We start from the raw sequence: 26,901 nt of genomic DNA on the forward strand, positions 1-26,901 counted from the left end.
TGCCACGGGCCTGTTCTCACGACACAGGCTGACTTCCCTCAGACCAAGTGAGCAAAGAGAGAAAGGGAGAGAGCCTGAAGGGGAATTCACAGGATTATTCTGACCTCGTCTCCAGAACAGCGCAGCATCACTTCTGCTTTATTTGCTAGGAGTGAGTCACTAAGTCTAGCCCACACTCCAGGGGAGGGAAATTGGGCTCCACCTCTTGAGAGGAGGAGTGTCAAAGAATTTGTGAATGTATTCTGTTTATTTTTTTAATTAATTTTATTGGAGTACAGTTGCTTTACAATGATGTTAGTTTCTGCTGTACAGCAAAGTGAATCGGCTGTGTGTAGGCACACACGCTCAGCCATGTCAAACTCTTTGTGACCCTATGGACTAAGTCCACCAGGCTTCTCTGTCCATGGGATTCTCCAGGCAAGAATCCTGGATTGGGCTGCCATTTCCTTCTCCAGGGGATCTTTCCGACCCAGGGATCAAACCCAGGTCTCCTGCGCTGCAGGCAGACTCTTTACCGTCTGAGCCACTAGGGAATCCCTATGTATACATATATCCACTCCTTTTTGGATTTTCTTCCCATTTAGGTCACCACAGAACACCAAGTAGCGTTCCCCACACTGTATAGGAGGTACTCAAGAGTTACCTATTTTAGACTTAGTGGCGTATGTATGTCAGTTCCTGTCTCCCAGAATTCATCCCACCCCACTCCCCTCCCCATATCCATATGTCTATTCCCTATGTCTGTGCCTCTATTTCTGCTTTGCAGACAAGTCCATTTGTATCATTTTCTAGATTCCTCATATAAGCGATATTATACAATATTTGTTTTTCTCTGACTTCACTCTGTATGACAGTCTCTAGATCTATTTACATCACTGCAAACTGCACAGTCTCATCCCTTTTTATATATATGCGGAATATGATGCATGTATGTACAGATATATGTACCAAACCCTCTTTACCCATTCTTCCGTTGGGGGGCATCTAGGTTACTTCCGTGTCCTTTATTATAAATAGCGCTGCAGTGACTATTGGAGTCCATGTATCTTTTTGAATTACGGTTTTCTCTGGATATTTGCCCAGGAGTGGGATTGCTGGGTCATATGGTAGTTCCATTTTCAGTTTTTTAAGGAAACTCCATACTGTTCTCCGTAGTGGCTGTGTCAGTTTACATTCCCGCCAACAGTGTAGGAAGGTTCCCTCTTCTCCACACCCTCTCCAGCATTTATTGTTTGTAGATTGTTTAATGATGGCCATTCTGACCGGTATGAGGTGATCTCTCGTTGTAGTTTTGACCTGAATTTCCCTAATAGTGAGTGATGTTGAGCATCTTTTCATGTGTTTGCTGGCCATCTGTATGTTGTGAACATACTTAAAATTGCATTTGCCCATGATGCATTTCAGCAAACCACTCATATGATATAGTCTTAAATATTGCAGTAACTTAATATTTTGAAGGCTTATTTATAGAAAGCGGTATTAAAACAACAGAAGGGATTTACCCGAATATAGCACATTTGCAAAAATATTTTAACATCCTCTAAAAAAAAGCACCAAGGGAAATAAAGGTTCTAGCATTATTTTCTATAAAATGGCAGGTATTCCTGTCACTCTTGGATTTTCACTATAATCTCTGCTCTATTCATTCTTTGGATTCTGGTATGACTCACAGCTTTGGGTAACAGAACCTGCCTTCACCAGTCCTGATGCCACATAACCCATAACAATTAACCTGACTTCCCATCCTCCCTGCTGTCTGTCCCTACCCCCTTTCCCAGGTTAACTCAATTTTTTGCCAATCATCTCTCCTTCTTCTCTGGACTATCCTTTGGATTGAAGCTCTGTGAATATTAGCGCATGTCTTGATTAAACCTGAATTCATGAAACAGTTTTTGGATTCTAAATCTTATCTAAATCTTATCAAAAGATTATCTGGTTATCCCTAGCATAAGCAAACTGGACAGAACAGATAATTCCACGAGGACTTACATTTATTATCTGACTTAAAAAATTAAGCTAATCATTTTGCACATTCCACAATACTTGAAACTATTTGGAGTTCATGTTCCTAAATTTGATTACTTCAATAAGTGAGCATAACAAATGCATTAAAATTTATTTCTGTAACTTATAGACATCAAGAAATACATACTAGATATTCCAAAGAGGTATTTGGCTTCCCTTGTGGTGTAGGGTTAATTTTGACTTCATACTGGATCTGCTATGATTTTTCCAGTAGTCACGTGCAACTGTAAGAGTTGGACCATGAAGAAGGCTGAGCGCTGAAGAACTGATGCTTAATTGACAGAAGGTTGGTGCTGGAGAATACTCTTGAGAGTCCCTTGGACAATAAAGAGATCAAACCAGTCAATCCTAAAGGAAATCAACCCTGAATATTCATTGGAAGGACTGATACTGAAGCTGAAACTCCAATACTTTGGCCAGCTGACTCATTGGGAAAGACCCTGATGCTGGGAAAGATTAAGGGCAGGAGGAGAAGGGGGTGAGAGAGGATGAGATGGTTGGATGGCATCACCGCCTCAATGGACCTGAGTTTGAGCAAACTCTGCGAGATAGTGAAGGACAGGGGAATGTGGTGTGCTGCAGTCCTTGGGGTTTCGAAGAGTCGGACGCGACTGAACAACACCAGCACGATCTGCTTCTGTGGCTTTAACCTTTATCTTGCCACTTCTGTTACTATGGCAGACGTAACTGCCTGCCTCAGGAAGGTAGCCTGACCCCACCTTCCTGTGAAGGACTGTGGCAGTCTTTGTCTATGGATAGGGAAGGAAATACTCCATTTCACACCATCTGTGAAATGGCCTTAAGGAAGTGAAACTAGCACATCTCCCATTCTAGGAGATATTTGCAAGAATTAAATGGTCTTTTTAGTTTGTTTCCTCACCTTCCCTCTATCTCTGATCCATAAAAAACCTGGCAACCAGCACCAGAAAAGATGATTTTTTTTTTTTTTGAGACGTTAGTCTTCCATCTTTTCAGTTACCCAGCTCTCAAAGAAAGTCGTATTCCTTGCCTCAACATCTCATCTCAGATTTATCAGCCTCTCAAGCAGCAAGCAGAGTGAGCTTGAACTCGGTAACAGTGGCTCAGCAGTAAAGAATCCGCCTGCCAATGCAGGAGATATGGGTTCCATCCCTGGATCGGGAAGATCCCTTGAGGAAGGAAATGCCAACCCATTCCAGTATTCTTGCCTGGGAAATCCCATGGACAGAAGAGCCTTGCGGGCTACAGACCATGGGGTCACAAAGAGTTGGACACGACTTAGCGAGAAAACAGCAGCAACAACAACAATAATGAGATATTTAGGATATTAAAGACTCCAGTCCTTAGTTTGATAACATGTCTCCATTTTAACTGTTACTATACTTACGTTCCGACTTAAGCTTTAAGTTAAAATCATTTACAAGTCTGAAATGAGAGGCTGTGTTAGCTTCAACTTTTTTAAAAGGGCAGAACCAAATGAACTAATGACACAATGATGCAGAATGGAATTTAAGAACTGATGAAGAGATGATAAAGCTGTAAGGGAACAAATTCTGCCACCCTGAAATGTGTCTCTTTGGTATAAGGATTTAGACTGATTATTTTTAAGAAACAGAAGACTTGGGGAGTTTTCCTCGTTACACTTCCCTTTAACTGCCTAAAAGAATTTGGATGAAGGGCCTATTCCCAGAATAGAGCTATCACCAGAGAGATCTGCAAACAGGGACTAAGTGTAATGGGGGAAACTTGGCAGAGTCTGGACATCAGAGGGCACTCTGTGTTCCATTGTCTCCACGTAAGCCAGCACACATTTATTTACCAAACGTCTGCCTTCCTATCTCTATGTGAATTACCTTCCTCCCCTTTGAAGTCTCAAACCACTGCCCCCAACATCCTCGTTTGTCTTTAGCTGAAGATAATATTTAAGGTTTATATTTAAGGATTTCAGCTATTTTGGATGAGTTACACAGTCTTCCTGGGCCTCTACCATGCATACATACTATTAAATTTTTGTCTTATTTTGTCCTGTTAACCGATCTTGATAGGGACAGAGTAAAGGGACAAAGTAGGTAATTAAATAGTTAAGCCCACTAGGGGATTATATGTATAAAAATATATGGGAGACCCCTGTAAGTTAATGGTTACTCCTGAAAGCAAGTTGGCTTAGCCACAAAACCAAGCAGGCTTGCTTAGCAACAAAACCATGCAACAGAAGTACCAACCTGCCCCCAAACAATAAAACAAGGGTGGCATGAGCCCCACAGCCTGCCTGGTGAGCTCAGTAAGTGAATGATCCCTAGGACATGCTCTCTGCACACATAAAGGACAATAATTTGTGAATTTAGCTTGACTATGTAGAGACAAGAAAACTCCCTCGCCCAACCTGGAGGAGGAGCTGATAATGGAAGCATGACGTTTACTCAAGAAAGACAAAGAAGGTCTTCTCCCCCTCCCCACTTTGCTTTTGGTTATAAAACCGTAGCCCACTGAGCTCTCGGGCATTGCTTATAAGCCTCAACAGTGTCCTATTCTAATAAATCACTTCTTATCTGTCTCTCTGCTTCTTGCTGAGTTCTTTCTGCATTGAGACATAAAGGACTATGGTGCTGGAGCTCATCAGAACCCCTGGCAACGGCACCCAATGTTTCAGCCTCAGGTCAGTTTCAGCCAGAAGAACCTAGAAGGATAGGGGAAACTTCTTTCCTCTCTGACAGGGTTAAAGTACCAAACTAAGGAAGAATTTGAACAGAAAGTGTCTCCATAGTCTTCCCTTTATGGAGGTTCTGCTCTCTCTGTCTTTCTCCTCCTCCCCCCAGTCTCTTACCCAGGCAGCCATCCTGTACCCCAATTGTTCTCAAAACTTTGGGGCATCAAAACCATTTGGAGGGCTTTTTATAACACACATCTCTGAGCTCCAACCCAGAGCTTCTGCCCCCCTGGGCCTGGGGTGGGACGGAGAACTGTAATTCTCAAACCTTCAGATATGACATTAACACTGCTAATCCGAGAGGCACACTTGGAGAAGTGTTGGTGCAAATGGATCCTGGGGAGCTTTGTCATAATGTAGGTTTTATCTGACAAACTTAATATTCCCCTCCAACCCAAGTAATATACTTGCATCTTTAGAAAAGAAGCCTAATGATAAAACTTTCATTCGTGTGTAGTAAGAGGCTTCGGTTGTGTCCAACTCTTTGCCACCCCATGGACTGTATCCCTCCAGGCTCCTCTGTCCATGGGATTCTCCAGGTGAGAATACTGGAGTGGGTTGCCATGCCCTCTTCCAGGAGATCTTCCTGACCCAGGAATTGAACCCGTATCTCTTAAGTCTCCTGCTTCAGCAGGCAGATTTTTTTTTTTTTTTACCACTAGCACCACCTGGGAAGCCTAAAACTTTCAAAACCCCTCAAATAAAAGTTATCTTATAGTTACCTTTTAGCCCCCATGACAAGTAATGAGAAAAATATTTTTGCTAGTCAAAGGCTTAACAAATGTTTGTTGAATTATGCATTTTAGATCAAACGTGTGACCTTAAAATATGCATTCCAATCTCAGGCCGTAATCAGAAATGCAAGAAATAAAATATTCTTTATCTTTCTGTAACTCAACTAAAATTCCATTTTAATACTCCATTCTACCAAACTGGTGGACGCGTGCTCCCAGTCAGTTCATGATCTTACCTCTTCTTCCTCTGGATTCCACTTGCATTTATTATACTCTGCTAGGGCTGCCATAACAAAACGGCATTTATTTTCTCACGGTTCTAGAGGCTGGAAGTCCTGGATCAAGGTGTCGGCAAGGTTGGTTTCTCCTGAGGTCTCTCCCCTCGGCTTGCAGATGGCCACCTTCTCTCCCTGTCCTCACCTGCTCTTTCCTTTACACATGTGCATCCCTGGAGTCTCTTTGTATATCCAAATCTCTCTTCTTACAAGGACACCACAATCAGATTGTACTAACAATTTTATCTCAGCTTAGTCACCTCTTTAAAGAGCCTATCTCCGAATACAGTCACATTATGAAGTACTAGGGAGTAGGACCTCAACATATGGATTTTGGCAGAGAGGTAGGGGGTTGAATGTCAGCCCGTAACACCATGTAGGAACCGGGGAGTTTGTATGCTGCTAAGGCTGGAGGGGCTTAGCTCAAGCCTTGAGCCTCGCGGCTGCCCTCTGCCCATGCTGGCCTCTCCTGGGATGTCCTCACTCCCTCCTGGTCCTCAGCAGTTAGTTCATGCAGGACTCAGCAGGGTTGTCCCCTGTCAGTGGCAGCCAGGCTCCTTCTACGGCCCACTGGGCCCTTGGCAGCACCATGGGGAGGCCGATGCTTTCCATCACTTGAGTGGCCCTCCTGTGCCTGGCCTGTGCTATGCCAGGCACTGGGGAACGTGGCGCTGCTGTCCCAGGCCACCCACACATGTCATCTTGAGACAGCCTCCTATCTGGACATCCCCCTGGACATGAGAGACAGGCACCCTCCTCCCCAGATCAGAGTCATTGTCGCCCCACCCACCCCACCTCAGGGCGGGCAGGGGAGGGGGTACAAGCAGTCAGGATGCTGGGTCCCTGTCTCCGGCCACCACCTCTGACTCTCATGACTTCCTTCCTCATAGCCCTAAGCCCCAGCCCCATCGGGCAGGAGAAGCCTCTTATCTGTTCTGGGGGGAAGGAGGATTTGCTTTATCTGAACAGATATGCTTCCAAGCCGACTGTCTGCCTCTTGGTCCTTCCCATCTGCCCGTGCTTAGTCGCTCTGTCCTGTCCGACTCTCTGCAACTGTAGCCCGAAGCTACAGACTGTAGTCCAACTCTTTGGCGACTCCTATGGACCGTAGCCCTCCAGGTTCCTCTTCCATGGAATTCTCCAAGCAAGGATATAGAAATGGGTTTCCATTCCCTTTTCTAGGGGATTTTCCCAACCCAGGGATTGAACCTGGGTCTCCTGCATTGCAGGCAGATTCTTTACCAACTGAGCCACGAGGGAAGCCTCCATTCTCCTTAGTTGCCTAAATCCTTTGAAATTGAAAACTTCGAATTGTCTTCTCCTCCCCATCCCATATTTTTCTGCCAAGAACTCCTTCTCTTGAGGCAATAAACTCTCAAAGTGGCTAATTGAGTGTGTGTGTGTGGGGGGGTAGGAATAGGGTAAAAGGAAGTAGGGCTGGGGAAATAAGTCAGTATTTCAGAATGTTCAGAATGTTCCCTGCCATGTTGAGTTGCAGCTTTGACTAGTGAAATCGCACCAAATGGAAAATGCGGCTACAAAGGACACTTCATCAGCAGATTCTGCCCTTGCACTGTCTGCCCCGTGGAGAAGTTGGAGCCAGGGAGAACCACACTCTCTTCCCATCTCCCCCACGGGCAGCCCAAGAGTTCTGCCACAGGCCAGTGCCAGGACTCCATCCTGTGGCTTCAGAAAACCTGGACTTAATAAGAAGCAGAGTTATTTAAAAGTTCTCAAGACCCTTATAATGTGGAATTTACAAATTTCAGCATAGGGCAGCCACAGTTTTTCTCCTAATTAATCAGAAGTGAAAGTTTGTGTTTCTTGTGTTTTTAAACAACATCCTTTTTTTTTTTTTCTTTTGAAGAGTAAAATACATAAAAACTTGATGTGGATGTGAAAACAGCATTTCCCTGAAAGCAGAAGTGTAGGTTATTTTGGTAAAATAAGAAATTGGGAGTGTCATGAGATACCCATGTATAGAAGCCACAGATAAGTGGCTGTGTGAAACCAAACAAAAATTTTGGATTAGAGTCATAAGAAAACGAAATCATTGCTTTCATTTTTGTAAAGGCTTAAGGCTGAGCACCGAAGAATTGATGCTTTTGAACTGTGGTGTTGGAAAAGACTCTTGAGAGTCCCTTGGACTGCAAGGAGATCCAACCAGTCCATCTTAAAGGGAATCAGTCCTGGGTGTTCATTGGAAGAGCTGATGCTGAAGCTGAAACTCCAATACTTTGGCCACCTGATGCGAAAGACTCAATGGAAAAGACCCTGAGGCTGGGCAAGATTGAAGGCAGGAGGAGAAGGGGACGACAGAGGATGAGATGGTTGGATGGCATCACCTACTCAATGGACATGAGTTTGAGTAAATTCCAGGAGTTGGTGATGGACAGGGAGGCCTGGCGTGCTGCAATCCATGGGGTTGCAAAGAGTCGGACACGACTGAGTGACTAAGCTGAACTGAAGGGTCTTACTATTAATTTTCTGCGTTGTACTTACATTTTTCATTATTTCAGTAAAAGTAGGAGATATTCTGAATTTTTAAGTTACTGTATGCTATATTGCTTTTAAGTTAGTATATGCTAAATTACTTTGCAAATGTACCTGATAAATCTAAATGAGTACTTTTATTATTTTCAATGAAAGACCTACAAAAGAAGTATAGTAAACCCACTGCACACCTATTACATCCTGAATTACTTCAAGGAAAAACATTTTTGGTTATATCACAAGGTCATATTTTCCAATTCTGGGCAGAAATTTTAAAAACCTTACCAACAGGAACATCTAATCTTCTTTTACAAGAACAGACTCAAATTATCATGATGGTAGTTTTTAAAATGAAGTTAAATTTTTCCACTTCAAATTAACTCTGTACTTATAAAGTAAAAATTTCCCCTTCATTTGTAATAAAAGTTTATTCAGTAGGGTTCAAACATAATGTTTCTGACTTTTTTAATATCTCAAAAGTTCTAGGAGCTAATTTTACTTCATATCAAATCACTTACAAATTTGGTAGCAACTGTCAACCTTAATATACTACATGAGTTTTCATTGTAATAACCCACATCTTTCTTAAATAAATTTTCAAGTTTCATAAAATTATTGATCTGCCTAAGCCAGTTAGGGGGCTTCCCTGATAGCTCAGCTGGTAAAGAATTCACCTGCAATGCAGGAGACCCCAGTTCCATTCCTGAGTCAGGAAGATCTCCTGGAGAAAGGAAAGGCTACCCACTCCAGTATTCTTGGGCTTCCCTTGTGGCTCAGCTGGTAAAGAATCTGCCTGCAAGGTGGGAGACCTGGGTTCAATCCCTGGGTTGGGAAGATCCCCTGGAAGGGAGCGGCTACCCACTCCAGTGTTCTTGCCTGAAGAATCCCATGGAGAGAGGAGCCTGGCTACAGTCCATGGGGTCCCGAAGAGTTGGACACCACTGAGCAACTTTCACCTTCAAACTAGTTAGTTCACCTGGTTTTTAACATGCTTTAGCAACCTCTGATAGACTCTTCTATTCCAAGAGGAAAGTCAAAGGAAAAAGTGATTCTATAATAACATACTATGTAGCTAATCCCATTAGTACCTTAAAAAAAAAAAAAAACTTTACCAAGTTGGCTACTGTGGCCCCACCATCATGCCATTAAGAAATGAACATGTTCTTTATGTGGGGTTTCCCCAGTGGCTCAGAAGTAAAAAAAAAAAAAAAATGGCCTCCAGTGCAGGAGACGGAGGAGACACAGTTTCAATCCCTGGGTCAGGAAGCTACTCTGGAGGAGGAAATGGCAACCCACTCCAGTATTCCTGCCTGGAAAATCGACTAAGCATAGACGCAATGCTCTTTATACACCCAACCCCCATTCTCTCTACTCTTTTTCTCCTAGGATGTTGATCACCCTGATTCCATCTACAATCTCCTCTCCTGTTTCATACATCCATATTTCACACATCCAATGACTCATCCTATCTTTCTGTATCTCTCTTGGAGATACAGATATTTATCCATTTTGGTGGTTATTATTTCCTTCACTAAATGATAAGCCCCTTATGGATTAGAACCAGGTCCTATATATTTCCCAGCACAATGCCCTAAGAGTATGATAGATATATGTGTTGACAGATAAATGAAAGAGGGAATGAACAAATGAATGAGATTTCAGCACATATTCTATTAAATAAAGCACATATAACATCAATATACAATTGTAACTAAGACGCAAAGAGAAAAGTGATTTATAAAAATTATGTGACAGTAAATAATAAATAAAGCATCTTTAAAAATACTTAGGAGACTTCTGTTGCTCAAACTTGGATAATGTACTTGTATCTCATTAAGATGCTGCTTCCTCATTGGTTTATGACGACATATGAGTTCAATTTCCTGTCCCCTCAACAATGCTGGTTTCTCTTCTGGGTGCCAGCAGATTTATCTGACTCCTCGATCGACAGAATCACCATCCCAAGGAACATGGGTAAGTGTAAGATTAAAAATTAAAATTTTAAGTAGCTAACATACTTTTGAATGGTTGTCAGTGATATTTGCAACATTTTGTCCAGTTTAGGCTGTATAAATGTGATCCTACAAGACAAGGAGACATGGGGATGACATATGGTTTCTCTACTTAGAGTGGTAGTAAAGGATGTCAAAATTTTCATGTAGAAATAGTTAGATAAAATGATCAAAACGTAATAGGGGAACGTTTATGCTCTATTTCCTCTACAGGAAACAGTAGATTGACAAACTGAAAATTAAGTGGTTAGGAAGAAACGTACAAACTCCTGGCTATAGAGCTATCTAGCACCACTTTTTCACCAATATAGTGGTCTACTGGTAAGTTTTTATACCATCAGAAATAATGTGAAACGTGAAAATAATATTTCCAGTATTAATTAATAGCTTAATAACTGACTATGACTTGTCTGACACACAGTAGAGTCTTAATCAGTAGGTATTCAACTGATAAGTAAAGGCAAAGGTTTCTAGAACATGTTTTATCTTCTGATCATTGTCATCAGTGGTTTGTGTTGTTTTAGAAGCTGTGGATTATCTTCTTTAGGCATTAGGTAGAAATTAAAGTCAGAATCAAAACCTTAACCCAAATTTCTCAGCACTGGAAAAGCAATTTTCTCAAAATATGATTAAAGTAGTCAAAACAGTATCTGAAAAGCCTGAATGATAAGAACTATGGGCCCATTTTAATCTGAGATTCACACAAATTAATCTAACAGCTCTCATCTTCAGAGTTTGGTGTCCCATGTGAAATGTTATTATGTACATTTCACTCCGAGTGCCTCTGGCTTCTCCGCTCCGCTCTGGAGAGATGGCCAAAGAGGATCTCCATTCAGGAGATGTAGGAGAGAACACAGCCTATCAGCGTTGCTGGGCTTCCCTAGTGGCTCAGTGGTAAAGAACTCACCTGCCAGTGCAGGAGACGCAAGCTCAATCCCTAGGTCAGGAAGAACCTTTGGAGAACGAAATGGCAGCTCACTCCAGTGTTCTTGCCTGGGAAATCCCATGGACAGAGGAGCTTGGCGGGCTACAGTAGTCCATGAGGTCTCAAAGGAGTCGGACACAACTCAGCAACCAAACAACAACCAGTGTTGTCATTAGAACAGTATCAGTTCACGTGTAGTAAAGGCTCACCGTGTTCTCAGTACTGGGCTTCATGTATCATCTCGTTCAGTCCTCACAAGAATTCTATAAAATGGTTGCTGCGTTACACCTGTGAAAACTGAAACACACATGGTCACAAATCCCCCAAGAACTGTTGAGAGCCTTTGAGTTTCCAGAGCCCACACAACGTAACCACAAGCCTCCCTAACCACTGTCTCTGTGGTCCCACCCAAAAGGCCCTCAGTATCTGCTTCATCAAACCATGTAGTCTCACGGCTGTTCTAGCTAAGGCAGGAAATGTTTCTGCAAACAAATGTATTCCATTGAGAATTTTGTAAGTCGTCTCAAAATAATTTTTTCCAATCGATCCTTCTTATCTTTTTTTCAAGATGAGCTTATCTTTGGCTGCGCTTGGTTTTCGTTGCCGCACAGGGGCGGACGGGGGGCTGCTCTCCAGGCGCGGCGCGCGGGCTTCCCCCGGAGCCGGCTTCTCTCGTCGGGGAGCGCGGGCACTCGCTGCGTGAGCTTCAGTAGTCGCGGTGCGCACGCTTAGTGGCCTCTCGGAGTGCGTCATATTCCCGGACTAGGGACTGACTCTGGGCCCCCCGGCATTTGTAGGCAGATTCTTAATCGCTGGACTACCAGGGAAGTCCTCCTTTGAAAAAAAAAAAAGGCTTATTTGTTGAGTACCACGGACAAAGGAGGAAGGGGTCCCTTCCTGCCCATCACCCAGCTCCCCCAGTCCTGCTTCTAAGGAAGAATATTTTCATGGTTTAAATTTCTCCCCCAGACCCGTAAGCCTGGTCATGGATGTAACGTTGTGTAACCATGAGAATTCCATCCTTGGTAGCTTATTCTATTCTGGGCATCTCGGTCATTTTCCTTCTTCTCTTGTGTTCTTTAGAGTCTCTTTAATGAGGATTGTGGGGGTCAATGGTCTCAGTGGTAGTTTATCTTCAAACATCCTTATTTGTGCTCTCATTTTAGATTTAGTTCTGCTGAGTAGGCTATTAAAGGATGACATATTTTTTTTCATAGCAATTTGGAAATATCAATCCACTGCCTTCTGGTTTCTGTTATCATTGCTGTTGAAAAGGTCTTAGTTGAAATTTCATCCTTCATAGGTAATCCATTTTTTCTCCCTGGCTCTTTTTTTTTTTTTTTGAGTCTTTGGTGATCTGAAGCTTGATTGCAATGCATCTAAGGAGAGATTTCCATCTCTGTTTATTTCTAATCTTATTTGGGATTTGCTGAGCTTCATAATCTGAGGACGCCTTGTCCTGAATCACTTTCAGACATGTCTCCGTCCTCATCTTTTCTAACATCGCCTCACCCCTACTTTCTTCTGTCCTTCGGGAACTTCAGTTATACACATGCTGACCTTTTCACTTGATCCTCCTTATCTATGTGGCATGGTATTTTCACATCTCTTTAACACTCTGATAATTTTGTGTTACTTCTTTAGCTCTACCTTACAACATACTAATTTTCTCTTCAACTGGAGTTGGTCAGTTGATTAGTCCCTGTGTTGAGTTTTAAGTTATTGCAGTTTTTATTTCTGAAAAGACTCTTTCAATCTTCTATATGCTTAGTTATCTTTCATTGTCTCTGGATCCTTATTCATGTGTTCATATTCTTTCTTTTATTTCTTTAACATATTGGGCATACTTGCTTTGTGTTGTATATCTATTAATTTCATCTCTAAGGCTTTTGTGGATCCAGCTGTCTTCTTTCCTGTTTGGTTACTGAATCTCACACATCGAAGCTAATTTCTGTTTGTGTCTGTTTTCTCTCCGTGTGGTAGCAGGATGTGTGCTCTATTTTTAAAATCAAGTCTCTTTGTGTGTGTGTGGATGGAGGGCATTTTAATCAGTTCATATTTGTTAGAACCCTATCTGTGAGAATTCTTTCAAGCCTGGGTCAAGGGAGCTCTCCTCAAGGGATGATTTCTATCTGCTTCTTCCAGGACCCTAGTAGACTTACTTATCCATCTGGTAAGCCTTTGTTTTGGGTGAATTAATTTTCAAATTACTAAAGTTACTGTTTTGTTGTGCTTCTATAAATTGCCTTTTATATGTGAGGGAAGGAGTGGAATCATAGCATTTCTTAGGAAGGTATTTATGCTCCACGCACAGGTGATCCAGGCGTTAGTGTCAAGATTCTTTACATCTCATCACACATAGCCTTTTGATTCCACTTTTTAACCTTAATCACAACATAACCCGTATGTGAAAAAAAATGCACGTATCCAAAGCTTACAGCCTGATGCATTTTTACAAGCTTGTTCACGTTGACAGCTCGTTAAGCTCGTTGCAAACTTGCTCCTGTGCTGCGGTGCCCCGCGCAGTACGTCTGACTCTTGGCGACCCCGGGGACTGCAGAGCGAGGTTGCTCATAGCGACACTCACATCAACAAAGAGAGCTCCCCTCGGTTCTCAGAAGTCCTCTGGGCGGCCTCTTCCCATCATAACCCAGCCCCTCTCCAAAGGCCACTGCCACCTGACTCCTCTTTGTCGGTTTTTTACAACAGCTGAAGGTTTAACATGACATTCCACGTGGCTGCTCGCAACAAGGCAGATGGGCTTTGTTGATAAGAAAGGGACTCTACGAGGTTCCTTCCCACTTCCAGTGGGTCTTACTTACATTTTCCTTATCACCACATTATGAGTGGTGAAACATAATTAATTTCAACTTTAAAACAATTCACAGATGGTTCCTGATCTAAACAGTAGACCCTTCAAAATTCAGCCTCCTAACTTAAAGAATTTTTTTTTTTACAGTGGTAGCAGGATATTTGCTCCTTTTTAGCCATCTATTCCTAAAACCCAATACAGCAAAAATAAAAGCCTAATTCAAATGTATTGCCTCATAAATTACTGAAAAGGAACACTTTTAACCTTCTGAAGAAAACATGTTGACAAATATAAGGAAACATAAAGACACGCTGTCACTGAGTGTGAGACATGACGTGAGATGATCGTTCTCACATATTTATTTGAAATCTACTCAGTTTAATAGAGAATATAAAAGTAATGCCTTTTAGAAAGTTTAGGGTTATTTTATATCTAGTTTGCAGAAATTATTATCGATGTCATTTTCTTTAATTAGAAGAGCTATTATAGCTGGAAGACCTAAACCCTAAAAATACTTCAGATTTCTAAAGTATTTTTATATAAAGGTAGAAGACAAGTTAAGAGTCAAGAGACTTCAGAATTATGACCTAGGATTGCAGCCAAGTTCTACCAAGATCAGACAGATAACTGGGGGCTAACTGCCTAATACGTTGCTCAATTCTTCTTTGTAATACAGAATTGTAATACACAGCAGAGTTGTAAAACATGTATTATAATAAATATACATGCCATTAACATGGAGTCCAGCATGCAGAAAGCCCTCAATAAATGGAGAGCTATCCTCATTTCTGAAAGCATAGATTAACACTACCTGGTTCGTAATCAGACAACATGGACCCTTTGTGCCTGCCTTTTTCTATCCTCTGCATTGTTTCTGAACTTCAACTGCATTATTGCATGTAACAATAATTTTTTCCTTTTATTGATGTATAGATTTTTTGTTATTGTTCAGTTGCTCAGTCGTGTCTGACTCTTTGCGACCCCATGGACTGCAGCATTCCAGGCTTCCCTGTTCTTCACCATCTCCTGGAGCTTGCACAAACTCATGTCCATTGAGTCGATGATATCCAACCATCTCATCCTCTGTCGTCCCCTTCTCCTTCTGCCCTTAATCTTTCCCAGCATCAGGGTCTTTTCCAATGAGTCAGCTCTTCATTTCAGGTGGCTAAAGTATTGGAGCTTCAGCTTCAGCATCAGTCCTTCCAATGAATATTCAGAACTGATTTCCTTTAGGATGGACTGGTTGGATCCCCTTGCTGTCCAAGGGACTCTCAGAAGTCTTCTCCAGCACCATGGTTCAAAAGCATCTTTTCTATTGCTATTGGGCATTCCAGTTGGGGGATGTTATGAATAATGCTACTGTGAACATTCTAATTCTACCACATGTGTCTCGGGAGCCACATGTTATGTCTTTCTGTTGAGCACAGACCTAGAAGTAGAGTTGCTGAACCGTAAGATTTGCGTAAGAGCCAAACAGTTTTCCACCCAACAACATATGAGAGTTCCAGATGCTCTACATCATCAAGACTTGGTATTAATGTTTGCTATCTTTTTCATTTCATTTATTCTGGTGAATATGTAGTTATATCTCACTGTGGTTTTAGTTTGTAGTTTCCTGATGACTAATGAAGCTGAGCACATAGACCCAGTATTGCGTCACTGTTGACCTTAAGCTTTCAGAACGAAATTAATAGTGTAGTCTCAGACCAGTTCCCAAGTGAGGACCAACCACGGGCCATGGATATATGTGGGGTTTTTTCTGAGAATTCCTCAAAGAAACAACACTAAGACAAAGAACTTGCCAACTTACCCTGCAGTCTGTAAAGACCTGTGAAGTGTTATTTTAGCTTCTTTATTTTGAGGGCAGAGACCCCTGGACCCCAGTAGGTGTTGGATGACTGGGCACCACTTGCTACCTGCGCAGGTCCATACTCTGTCCCTGGTTCTCTGCCGTCAAAATTAGTTCCTCCAGATCCACATACGCCTTAGGGTACGCAGGGCATTACAGCTCACTCTCATCTCTCATCTTAGCTCTCGCTTCCCTTTTCCCTCTCTGGCAGGATTCCCTATTGATCTGAAAGGCTGTTGATTCATGTTTTTAGGTGTGGGAACACTAGGTGATTTCAGGAATTGTAATTCGCCGTTTTGTGCTGTGTGATCTCCACTACGGGCTCTGGGCCTGGTTTACTCTCTGGTTCACTTAGGAAGAGGGCATGACTTCCTCTCCCAGCATGGTGGCTCCACACCGCTTTCTGTGAATATCCCCCTCAGATAAATTAGCCGAAGCACCAGCAGACCTCACTATTTCTCGAGTCTAGTGTGGAGAGGAGGGTGGGTTCCCTCTTTCTTTCTCTTTTCTTTCTGTAGACATTGAATCTACAACCTCAGACCTTCTTAGAAAGCTAGACTTGTAAGCGATCAGGTATAAATGGTAGAAAATGAAGATCACAAGATATTACCCAGAACCGAGAACATTCTGCCCTGTCTTTCACAAGAGTATGAGAATGATAAAGTAAATTAGCCCACAAAGAAAGGAAAGGAAAAACAGATGAGGTAGTGTTATTTAATTATTTATGAAGGCTCGACAAGCTGCTATATTTTCAAAGGCTTCTCTTTATCAAACCTCTTATGACAATTTTTTTCTTGGCTCGTAAGTTTATTTTGAAAATAAGTGCCTTATACAAAGATTGAATATGAAATTAAAAACTTGAAATGCTGTAATCATACAGTTTACCATACACTCAAAAGCATTTACTTATTACAAATAAATAACTGAATTTGCCATCTTTTTTTAAAATTAGCTTCTAAAATGACTTTTGACTTTAATTTTGCATTCTTAGATTATGTCCAGTGGGATGTATAATTCCTTCTAACCCAGCATCCTTTGAATAATTTTTATTTGAAATAAGTCAAATATCTCAGCTTTATTTCATTTACTGAAGTCTGCTAGACCATTTTCCCTTTTTAAACACCTTCATTGTATGAAATTTAATGCATTTTGATAGCCTCAATAAACAAAATAAGATTCTTTCAAAAATTATGATGTCTCTTTTAAACATCCAAACTATTCTAGTTTGTTTTTAATTACAGAAACAAAAGCATTTTAAAAAGAGATGCCAACCTCTGTGAAAATGAAACCTTGTATATTCACATTTGCACCAATCGCTTCTGAGTTTTGTGAGGAAAACTAAACTGAGGACAGCACTCTGAAAACTGATGGATAACCTAGTTCATCCTCCAGAGTTCTTCGTCAGCCTTCTGTAATAATAAGTGCGTGGACTTCACCTTAAAATCAACTGATTCTTGTCATAACTGCCAGGAGCCTGAACCCTGACTTCCACACATCGATACCTGTGTGAAAATTGATCTCCATTCATCTTTAAGACCACCGATGAACCAATCAGGACATTTGAAAGCAAAGGAAAACTGATACAATCTTAGCAAAAGAGAATTAGGTGTTGAAAGCAAATCACCAAGAGGCAAGACTCAGTTTGCTGTTTCCTGTCAGAGAACACATGTCATCGGCCCTAAAGAGAAGCGATGAACAGCACGTGTACGGAGGAGCAGCATGAGCTGGATCACTACCTGTTCCCGGTTGTTTATATCTTTGTGGTGATAGTCAGCGTTCCGGCCAACATCGGGTCTCTGTGTGTGTCTTTTCTGCAAGCAAAGCAAGAAAACGAACTAGGCATTTACCTCTTCAGCTTATCCCTCTCGGACCTGCTCTATGCCCTAACCCTCCCTCTGTGGATTAATTATACTTGGAACAGAGACAACTGGACGTTCTCTCCTGCCTTGTGCAAAGGGAGTGCTTTTTTCATGTACCTGAACTTTTACAGCAGCACAGCTTTCCTTACCTGCATCGCGATTGATCGGTATTTGGCAGTGGTCTACCCTCTGAGGTTCTTTTTCCTAAGGTCAAGAAAATGTGCATTCATGGTTAGCCTCACCATCTGGATTTTGGAAACCATCCTCAATGCTGTCATTCTGTGGGAAGATGAAACAGCTGTTGAATATTGTGATTCCAAGAAGTCTAGCTTTACTTTATGCTATGACAAATATCCTTTGGAGAACTGGCAAATCAGGTTTAACTTTGCTAGGACGTGTATAGGCTATGTGATACCTTTGGTCGTTATAATGACTTGCAACAAGAAAGTCTACCAAGCGGTGCGGCAAAATCAAGCCACAGAAAACAGGGAAAAGAAGAGAATCATAAAACTACTTGTTAGTATCACGTTGACTTTTGTCTTGTGTTTTACTCCCTTTCATGTGATGTTGCTGATTCGCAGCATTTTAGAGCATGACATGAACTTAAAAGAACAAGTGTTTGACCATTCCAAGTCTGGGAAGCAGAGTTATAAGATCTATAGAATTACAGTTGCATTAACAAGTTTAAATTGTGTTGCTGATCCAATCCTGTACTGTTTCATAACTGAAACAGGAAGATCAGATATGTGGAATATATTAAAGTTCTTTACTGGGAAGCTTAATAAATCAAAAAGACAAAGAAAAGGTGTACTTTCTATATCTACCAGAGATACTATAGAATTAGACATCCTGGAATAGAACCAAGGTATATGTTTTTTAAAGATAGGTGATATTATGCCATCAAGATTATATTTTGCAAAGGAATCCTAAACATGAGAGGAGACAAAGTGTCCCCATTGGGGGACGATTTTAATCCTAATGGAAATATTTTAAAAGTACGTTGTATAGCTCCCTGACTTTTATTAAATGAGAATGAAATAAAATTGAATATTTTCTTAATGACTCGGGGTCATTATTGTTCACGGCAATTGCTTTTGTATCTGTGCTCTAACCTCTCAGGGAACAATAGGCTTTATAGGACTGTGTGTTTTTTAAGTGGTAACCGTTGTGCATGGTCATGGTGATTTTCTCACTCCTCTGGATTTCACGCTATCACTCCTCCCAATCATATGGACCTGTCTCCAACACCTACTAACTAAATACCGCTTCTATTTATCTCCTTAGTTAACGAATATTTATTGAGCCCACTCTATGTACTAGGTTTTGTGTTAAGTAGTGAGGTTACAAAGGAAACGATCTAATAAGCTTTTTGAGCTTATACAATCACTAAGTCACTAGCTTGTAAGAGCTCCTTATAAAAGTAAATTGTCTCTGAGTGAGAGTCTGAAGGCCTCATCCATGATATAAAGGACATGAGCCCTGTAAAATTTCTTTCAGCTACTCAGAGAACTTTTTACCTTCTTTAAAATCATCATTTTAAAAAATTTTGGTTCTGTCAAAATTTGCTGTTGAGTACAAGTATGGTTGTGTAGGCTTCCCAGGTGGCGCTAGTGGTAAAGAACCCACCTGCCAAAGCAGGAGATGTAAGAGATGCAGGTTCAATCCCTGGGTTGGGAAGATTCCCTGGAGAAGGGCACAGCAACCCACTCCAGCATTCTTGCCTGGAGAATTCCATGGACAAAGGAGCTTGGAGGGCTACAGTCCACGGGGTCACACAGAGTCAGACACAACTGAAGCAACTTAGCAAGCATGCATACAGTATGGCTGAAATTACCAGAAGTTTCCTGTCTAGACAAAAAGATACACTATGGACAAAAAAAAAGACATTTATTATGCTAACTCTTACGTTCAGAGACTTCTCTGGGGGTTTAGAGTATTTAGAAAATCTTGATATATTCTTTTATATTTTCTCCTTACAGAAATTACTCTGCCAAGTGTTAAGTAGGTATCAGGTAAACATTTTTCTTAACTGAAGTGTTTTTTTTTAAGAATTTTAAATATTTTCTGATCCTATTCTTCCCTCTTCCTTCTCTGTCTTATCTGTTTCTTCTAGTGCCCAAAATCCATCAGCTAGCAAAAAGCTTGGTATCATTTGTGTCTTTACATTAGAAAAAAAAAATCCAGTAACAAAAAAGACTAATAATTAACTTCTAAATATACACTGAAAAAAGAACAGTTAGTGCCCAAACTGACTCCACCTTCTGTTAAAGTTGTCCAGGGCCGTTTGGGTGCACAAGAGAAAACCACCCTGCTTTGAGGGCCTAGGTGCTTTCTCTGATCTTTGCACTTTTCTGGTCAGAAAGTTTCTGGAAAATTAGTAGATTGTTTCTGAGCACCCTGAGATACATTTACGTATGCTTAAGGGTCAAAGAGACACCAATGAAGAGTAACTAAAAGAGTTTGGGCTGTTTCATTCATTCTTGATAAACTATTGGCAGCCGATACATTGAATATATGTTAAAGTAAAAGATCCAGAAAATCTTGCCCACATTTGGAAACTCAGGTAGATTGTCTTGTCCAAGATCACACAGTTCCTTGGAAGCAGCTGTTGTTCAGTTGCTAAGTCATGTCCGACTCTGCAATCCCGTGGACTGCAGCATAGCAGGCTTCCCTGTCCTTCACTGTCTCCCAGAGTTTGCTCAAACCCACGTCCATTGAGTCAGTGATGCCATCCAACAATCTCATCCTCTGTCGTCCCCTTCTCCTCCTGCCTTCAATCTTTCCCAGCATCAGGGTCTTTTACAATGAGTTGACTCTTCACATCAAATGGCCAAAATATTGGAGCTTCAGCTTCAGTATTAGTCTTTCCAGTGAATATTCAGGATTGATTTCCTTTAGGATGGACTGGTTTGATCTCTTGGCTATCCAGAGTCCTGTCTTAAATCCCTAGAACCCCAAATTCACTTCAGTTGCTTTTCCTCCTTTTGTGCTTTTTTAAAAACATACCATTTCATTTTTCTTGTTTATTTTTATTGAAGTACAGTTGATTTACAATGTTATTAATCCCTATTGTATAGCAAAGTGATTCCATAATACTTGTAAATATATATACACTATTTTTAAAATGTTCTTTTTCATTATGGCTTACCATAGCATTTTTTTTAAATTGGAGGATAATTGCTTTACAATGTTGTATTAGTTTCTGCTGAACAATGTGAACCAGATATACGTATATCCCCTCCCTCTATATCTACCATGTCTTTCTTTAGGCATGCAAAAGGCATATACATATGGAGAGTAGTTCAGGATAGTCATTGGATTTAGACCAGAATAAGGAGGAAAAGGAGAGTTATTTCATGAATCAATACCTCTGGAAATAAATCATACAGATAGTAATTAGGCTGATCTGTTATGGAGAACTGATTAGAAATTGACTTCAGTTGGTTAAATAAAGAGATATGGCAAATAAAAATTTGTGGCCCCCTTAGAATGTTCTACTGAATGATTAACAACAAAACCACTAATTTAACATGTTATGAGATAAATCCCAGAGTAAACCAGGCTGTCAAAACCTTTGAGCAGGGCCAACCTTGGAGAACACATGTTAGGAAGATGCTCATATGATTTAGGGCAAAGTCCTCTAGATATCTTGTGGCTCAGCTGGTAAAGAATCCGCCTGCACTGCAGGAGACTTGGGTTCAATCCCTGGGTTGCGAAGATCCCCTGGAGAAAGGAAAAGCTACACACTCCAGTGTTCTGGCCTGGAGAATTCCGTGGACTGTATAGTCCATAGGGTCGCAAAGAGGGACTTTCACTCACTCACCTCTAGATATCACCTAAAATTATCTACAATCCCAACATTGGAAAGTTTATCCTTTAGTTTTGAAAGGCTTTATAGTTTCCTGATTAAAGTTCCCACTTAAACTAAAAGTACTTCTGGAAGGAATAAAACCTTGTAGCTATTATTACCTGGGACTTTGTTGTCAGAAGATTTAGATTAGAACACCAGCAATTATCCACGTACGTACCATTTGATCTCAAACAATTTTTCTGCCTTCCCTAAGGCTCATGTCTATAAACAGCAAGGACGGTACAGTAACACTTGCTTTTAAAGTAGATGTGAAAGTGCTTTGAAACTGTGATGAGATTTCTAAATGTTTATTATTATCAGTTATTAGCATCTTTCCTGGTAGCTCATCTGGTAAAGAATCCACCAGCAATGGAGGTGACCCCGGTTTGATTCCTGGGTCGGAAGATAGAGAAGGGATAGACTACCCACTGCAGTATTCTGGCCTGGAGAATTCCATGAACTGTTTAGTCCATGGGGTCACAAAGAGTCGGACATGACTGAGTGACTTTCACTTTCATTCTCATCTTCATCAGAATTAGTGGACAGCTACCCAAGTGATGGAATACCCAACAATGGAAACAGTGACAGACTTTATTTTCTTGGGCTCCAAAATCACTGCAGATGGTGACTGTAGCCATGAAATTAAAAGATGCTTGCTCCTTGGAAGAAAAACTATGCCCAACCTAGACAGCATATTAAAATGCAGAGACGTTACTCTGCCAACAAAGGTCCATCAAGTCAAAACTATGGTTTTTCCAGTAGTCACGTATGGATGTGAGAGTTGGACTATAAAGAAATCTGAGCGCCAAAGAACTGATGCTTTTGGACTGTGGTGTTGGAGAAGACTCTTGAGAGTCCCTTGGACTGCAAAGGAAATCCAACCAGTCCATCCTAAAGGAGATCAGTCCTGGGTGTTCATTGGAAGGACTGATGCTGAAGCTGAAGCTCCAATACTTTGGCCACCTGATTCGAAGAACTGACTCATTTGAAAAGACTCTGATGCTGGGAAAGATTGAAGGTGGGAGGAGAAGGGGACGACAGAGGATGAGATGGCTGACTGGCATCACCGACTCGATGGACACGAGTTTGAGTAAACTCAGGGAGTTAGTGAAGGACAGGGAAGTCTGGTGTGCTTCAGTTCATGGGTTGCAAAGGGTCGGACACGATTGAGCAACTGAACTGAACTGAATTGACCCAAGTGATAGGCCCTGGAGGGACTCTGGGGGTAGGATTATAGCAACGTGAGCTGGTAAGGGCTGGATCCCACACACCATGCCTGTGGTTACTTCCTCCAGATGATTCGACAAGTCCATTATGATAAGCAAAGGACCTTTGGTGTTGGTTCCACATTCTCAATAGAGCCTGCTTCTAGGAGTTTACAGCTAAGAGATGCAGCTATGGTCATCACCATAAACAGAAGGGCAGAGTCCAGTTTTACTTTGCTTAAATTTTTTATTTTGTTTCCTTTTTAAAAATATTATTTTTTTATTTGAATGAACTCAATTAGGCATCTTGCCTAGGCTAGTAAAGAGACTGAGACCAGGTTTTTGAAATCTCCACTTTTCCCTGCCTAGTCTGGGGGGAGCTTCACGGGTGAAGTCTAAGTGCTAGTCTTTCAGTCGTGTCTGACTCTTTGTGACCCCAGGGACTATAGCCTGTCAGGCTCCTCTGTCCATGGGAGTCTCCAGGCAAGAGTACTGGAGGGGGTTTCCATTCCCTTCTCCAGGGGATCTTCTTGACCCAGGGATCGAGCCTGGATCTCCTGCATTACAGGCAGATGCTTTACCATCTGAGCCACCACAAGTGAAGAAGAAGTTAAAAGACATAAAAAATAACCACCTCATTTTGTTCAAATTACATACCGTTGCCTCCACAAGAGCATCCTGAGAAAATCTTCCTTTCCAACCTGATTTATTCCCTTTTTCCAATTTAAGCTAAACATTCTCCCCAAGATACTATATTTCTAATCTTTCATGTTGTGATCAAATAAGCAATTATTTGCCAATTGCTTCTCTTGACTTTACCCGCTTTTAATTAGAAAGAATACCTATTTTAAAATGGAATTTATAATACACAGCATGTAGGTATTTCATTTTATAACGTATTTGTCTTGCACTGGGCTTCTTTTTGCCCAGTCATCACGGTCATCAGTCATTTATGCGTGGGGCTTCTGCTCTTTTCTGGTGAAACCCATCCACAGGTTGCTATGGAAACACAGCAGCTATTATAACACCCTAACCCAGGAAGGCCTCTGTGATAAGAGGTGTCTTTGTCTAGGTTCATCAGGTGACCCTGCCATGAATCAGAAGTCTGTTCCTACAATAGACACAACAGCACACAAATAATACATATTCATAGACACACACAAGCAACCCACATCATCTCACAAAAACAAATGAGCAAAATTTCCCTGGGACCTTTTACCCTATTTTTGTACTGTTTTGTAAGAGGTCTTGCATGCTGCAACCATGGGATCACAAAGAGTCAGACACAGCTTGGGGACTGAACACCAACCACACCAACAGGGAGAACACATATGACCTCTTTGCCTTCTGAGATAATGCACATGTGGGTGTTTTATTTCCTTGTTTACTGAATCAGCAGCTGGGAGACATTGCGAAGATTCTTCCCTCCTCTTCCCTCCTCCCTTCCTTCTTCAACCAAAAGTGGCTGCCAAGGAGGCCGTGGTAAGGAAACTCGTATACACGTTGTTTCCATTGCTCTGCTATTCTGAACAATTTCCAGTTCTGACTGGGAGATTTTATTTACATGTCCTGGGCAGACAACCTTTGGGGGAAAATAATAGAAGGTCAGTTTAAAAGAAAGTAGGGGTGTCAGTTTTATTCTTCATTCACAGTGTAAATATCTGATTCAAGTTAATTTTTTTTTCTCTTATTCTTTGGCATTTCATACCCTTACTGATGGAGCACGACAGGGTTGCTTTTCAGTTGCATTAGATGAATGCCCCTTTTTTGCAGGAATAAGCTGAGAATGACAACACAGGGTCAAACACAGGTGCAGGAAAAGTGATGTGGAAGTTAAAGCTTCCTCTTCTTTTTCCAAGATCCTTCTTTGACGACATCACTTGTTGCTGGCCAAGAAAATTCACACAGCAGCCCTGTCTGTAGCCACCAGATGGTGACCATGTTCTATTACAGCTAGCTGCCACTCCCCAAAAGCAGAGAGGAGCTTAGAATGACATTTTTACTACCAAGAAACAAGCAAGATTCCCTATGAATTGGAAGTGAATGGGGGCAAATGCTGAAATTCAGTTTGTATTCTTCATTTCTTTGCTTTCTAGAGAGCTTGGTAACCATTAGATAATTTCACTTGGTTTGGGTGTCCCTTGTGGCTCAGTCAGTAAAGAGACCTCCTACAAAGACATGGGTTTGATCCCTGGGTCGGGGAGATTCCCTGGAGAAGGAAATGGCAACCCACTCCAGTATTCTTGCCTGGAAAACTCCATGGACAGAGGAGCCTGGTGGGCTAATGTCCCTGGGGTCACAGAGTCAGACGCGATTTAACAACAAAGACCAGACCAAGTTCCCTATGTCATTCTAGTTTTGTTTTGTTTTTTTCCAAGCTGGTTAAATTGGTCAGTTTACACCTGAGAGAACACAGACTGAATTGCGTAATTTCTGCAGGATTGTGGCGATAACATTGATGACTTGTTCTGATTTAGTTATCTTACCCACTGAAGAAAATACTGGCCACCTTTCAAATGAAGAGAAACATAAAATATGAGCTGGGAGCCGTTTGCAGTTTTGTCTACGGTGATGAAATGAAAATCTATGAAAGTCAAGATGTAATTCAGTATATGTATGACTTTCCATTTCTAATTTATCATTGTTAGATCTCAGCACTAAAAACTTACATCTGCTATTTTGAATTGTTTAAATCTGTTCTTCCCCAAAGAATAGTAATACAATCATGTTCTAGTTTAACAGTATTTGCATATCATTAAACATATTATGGCCTATAATTTACTTTTCCTCTGCCTACAATTTTCATAAGCTCTTTATGAAGCACCAGCGGATTTTTACACATTTAAAAATAGATTATGATTCCTCGAATAATGTTACAATTAGGTGTTCAAAAAGCAAGGCAATAAAGGAATAGGCTGGAAAAGTCTCCGTGTCATTGCTCAGTGCAAGCTTTAGAATAAATTATAAATGTCATTATCTAGGAAATGTGTGCTCAATTAATTGCAAAATCAAATACAATCAAGAAACCTCGCTCTGCAGTGACTGGTCTTGCCAATGCTATGAAAAATATTAACTTTAGTTCTCAGTATTTCATTGATCCTTCTTGGAAATGTAATTGAACTTGTAAACATCCTTCTAAAAAAATCCTTTTCAAAATTATTGCAAAATTTCTGGTCTTGGCTCCAAGACTATTGACACTTCCTAAAAGACAGATTAACTTGGAAACTCTGAATTCTTTGGATGATTAAGTGAATCGAATCAAAGAACTGCAATAATCGACTGAAAAGTGCCTGTGTAGGAATGTCACAGAGAGACATCCTGGCAATCTTAGACATATGCGGCTCTGTGAAGTACCAGCTCTATGAAGCTTTCTTAGTGTTTTTAAATATATATATAACAAAAAATCCTCCGTCATACCACTCACCCACTCACGGAAATGACACTGATGCTAAGGAAAGCTATTTTGAACCTTTGGGGCAATGCCTTCCATGCTTCTCTGTCATTTACCCAAGAAGGGAGCTGGGACACCCTGCGCTCCAAAGGACCATAAGACGGAAAGACCTGGCACCTTCCAGCACTCACCTGGCTCCCCTTGGGTGAAAGAATTGCCCAGCAGGGTCTAGAATAAGCAGGGATTCTTTCTCTTGCTCTACAAACCTTACTCCGACCCCTAAAAGGACTGTTGCTAAGGGTGTTCTCACTGATAATCAGAATTGTTTGTTAAATGAATAAATAATAAGTCAATTAGTGGAATCAACTAAAAATGGTACAGTTTCACTCTTTGTCCTAACTCCAGAGTTAGGTTTCTGAAACCCTTGGCACTATTTGTATTTTCAGTTGAAAATTCTTTAAGATTATATGGAAAAATAAGGTTAAGGAAAAATAGTTTTCTTTTAAGAAAGTATTAATTAATATTTGTTACATTTGTTAAAGTGAAATAGAAACAAATATTAGCAATGATATTTTAAATTGGTAAAACAGGAATTATATGGATTAGCATCTATCATTCTTCGCTCATGAGAATTTTTTTTAGAATATTTTTTCTTTAAATTTGTAGTCAGATGTTCATAAATGGACTAAATTGTGTTGCAAACTATGCAATGACATTTGTGTCTCTTCTCACCCATTCAGTGCTACAAAAAACTTAGTTAAAACGCCCAGCCCACATACCACCAA

At 41.0% G+C, this 26,901-nt stretch overlaps 1 protein-coding gene across 22 annotated transcripts in view; it reads left to right on the forward strand.

Annotated features, from left to right (window-relative positions):
* Positions 1-26,901, forward strand: part of GPR65 (G protein-coupled receptor 65) — a 92,692-nt gene that overhangs the window by 7,727 nt on the left and 58,064 nt on the right. For 4 of the 22 annotated variants that reach the window (XR_014059506.1, XR_014059508.1, XR_014059509.1 and 1 more), the window contains exon 3: positions 10,052-10,187. The exons of 5 other annotated variants lie outside the window; for them this stretch is intronic. Coding sequence is in view for 4 of the 17 variants with exons in the window: in XM_081510323.1 (XP_081366449.1) it covers positions 17,503-18,528 (1,026 nt within the window). In the remaining 13 variants the exon portion in view is untranslated. Of the gene's footprint in view, positions 1-1,778; positions 1,891-2,236; positions 4,557-7,793; positions 10,227-10,438; positions 10,547-17,052; positions 18,726-25,103; positions 25,649-26,901 lie in introns of those variants that run through there. 13 more of the 22 variants (XR_014059512.1, XR_014059515.1, XR_014059514.1 and 10 more) reach the window with 12 other exon arrangements.

The sequence above is a fragment of the Giraffa tippelskirchi genome, chromosome 7, assembly GCF_054371585.1.
Source record: "Giraffa tippelskirchi isolate mGirTip1 chromosome 7, T2T-mGirTip1v1.2.pri, whole genome shotgun sequence".
Lineage (NCBI taxonomy): Eukaryota > Metazoa > Chordata > Mammalia > Artiodactyla > Giraffidae > Giraffa > Giraffa tippelskirchi.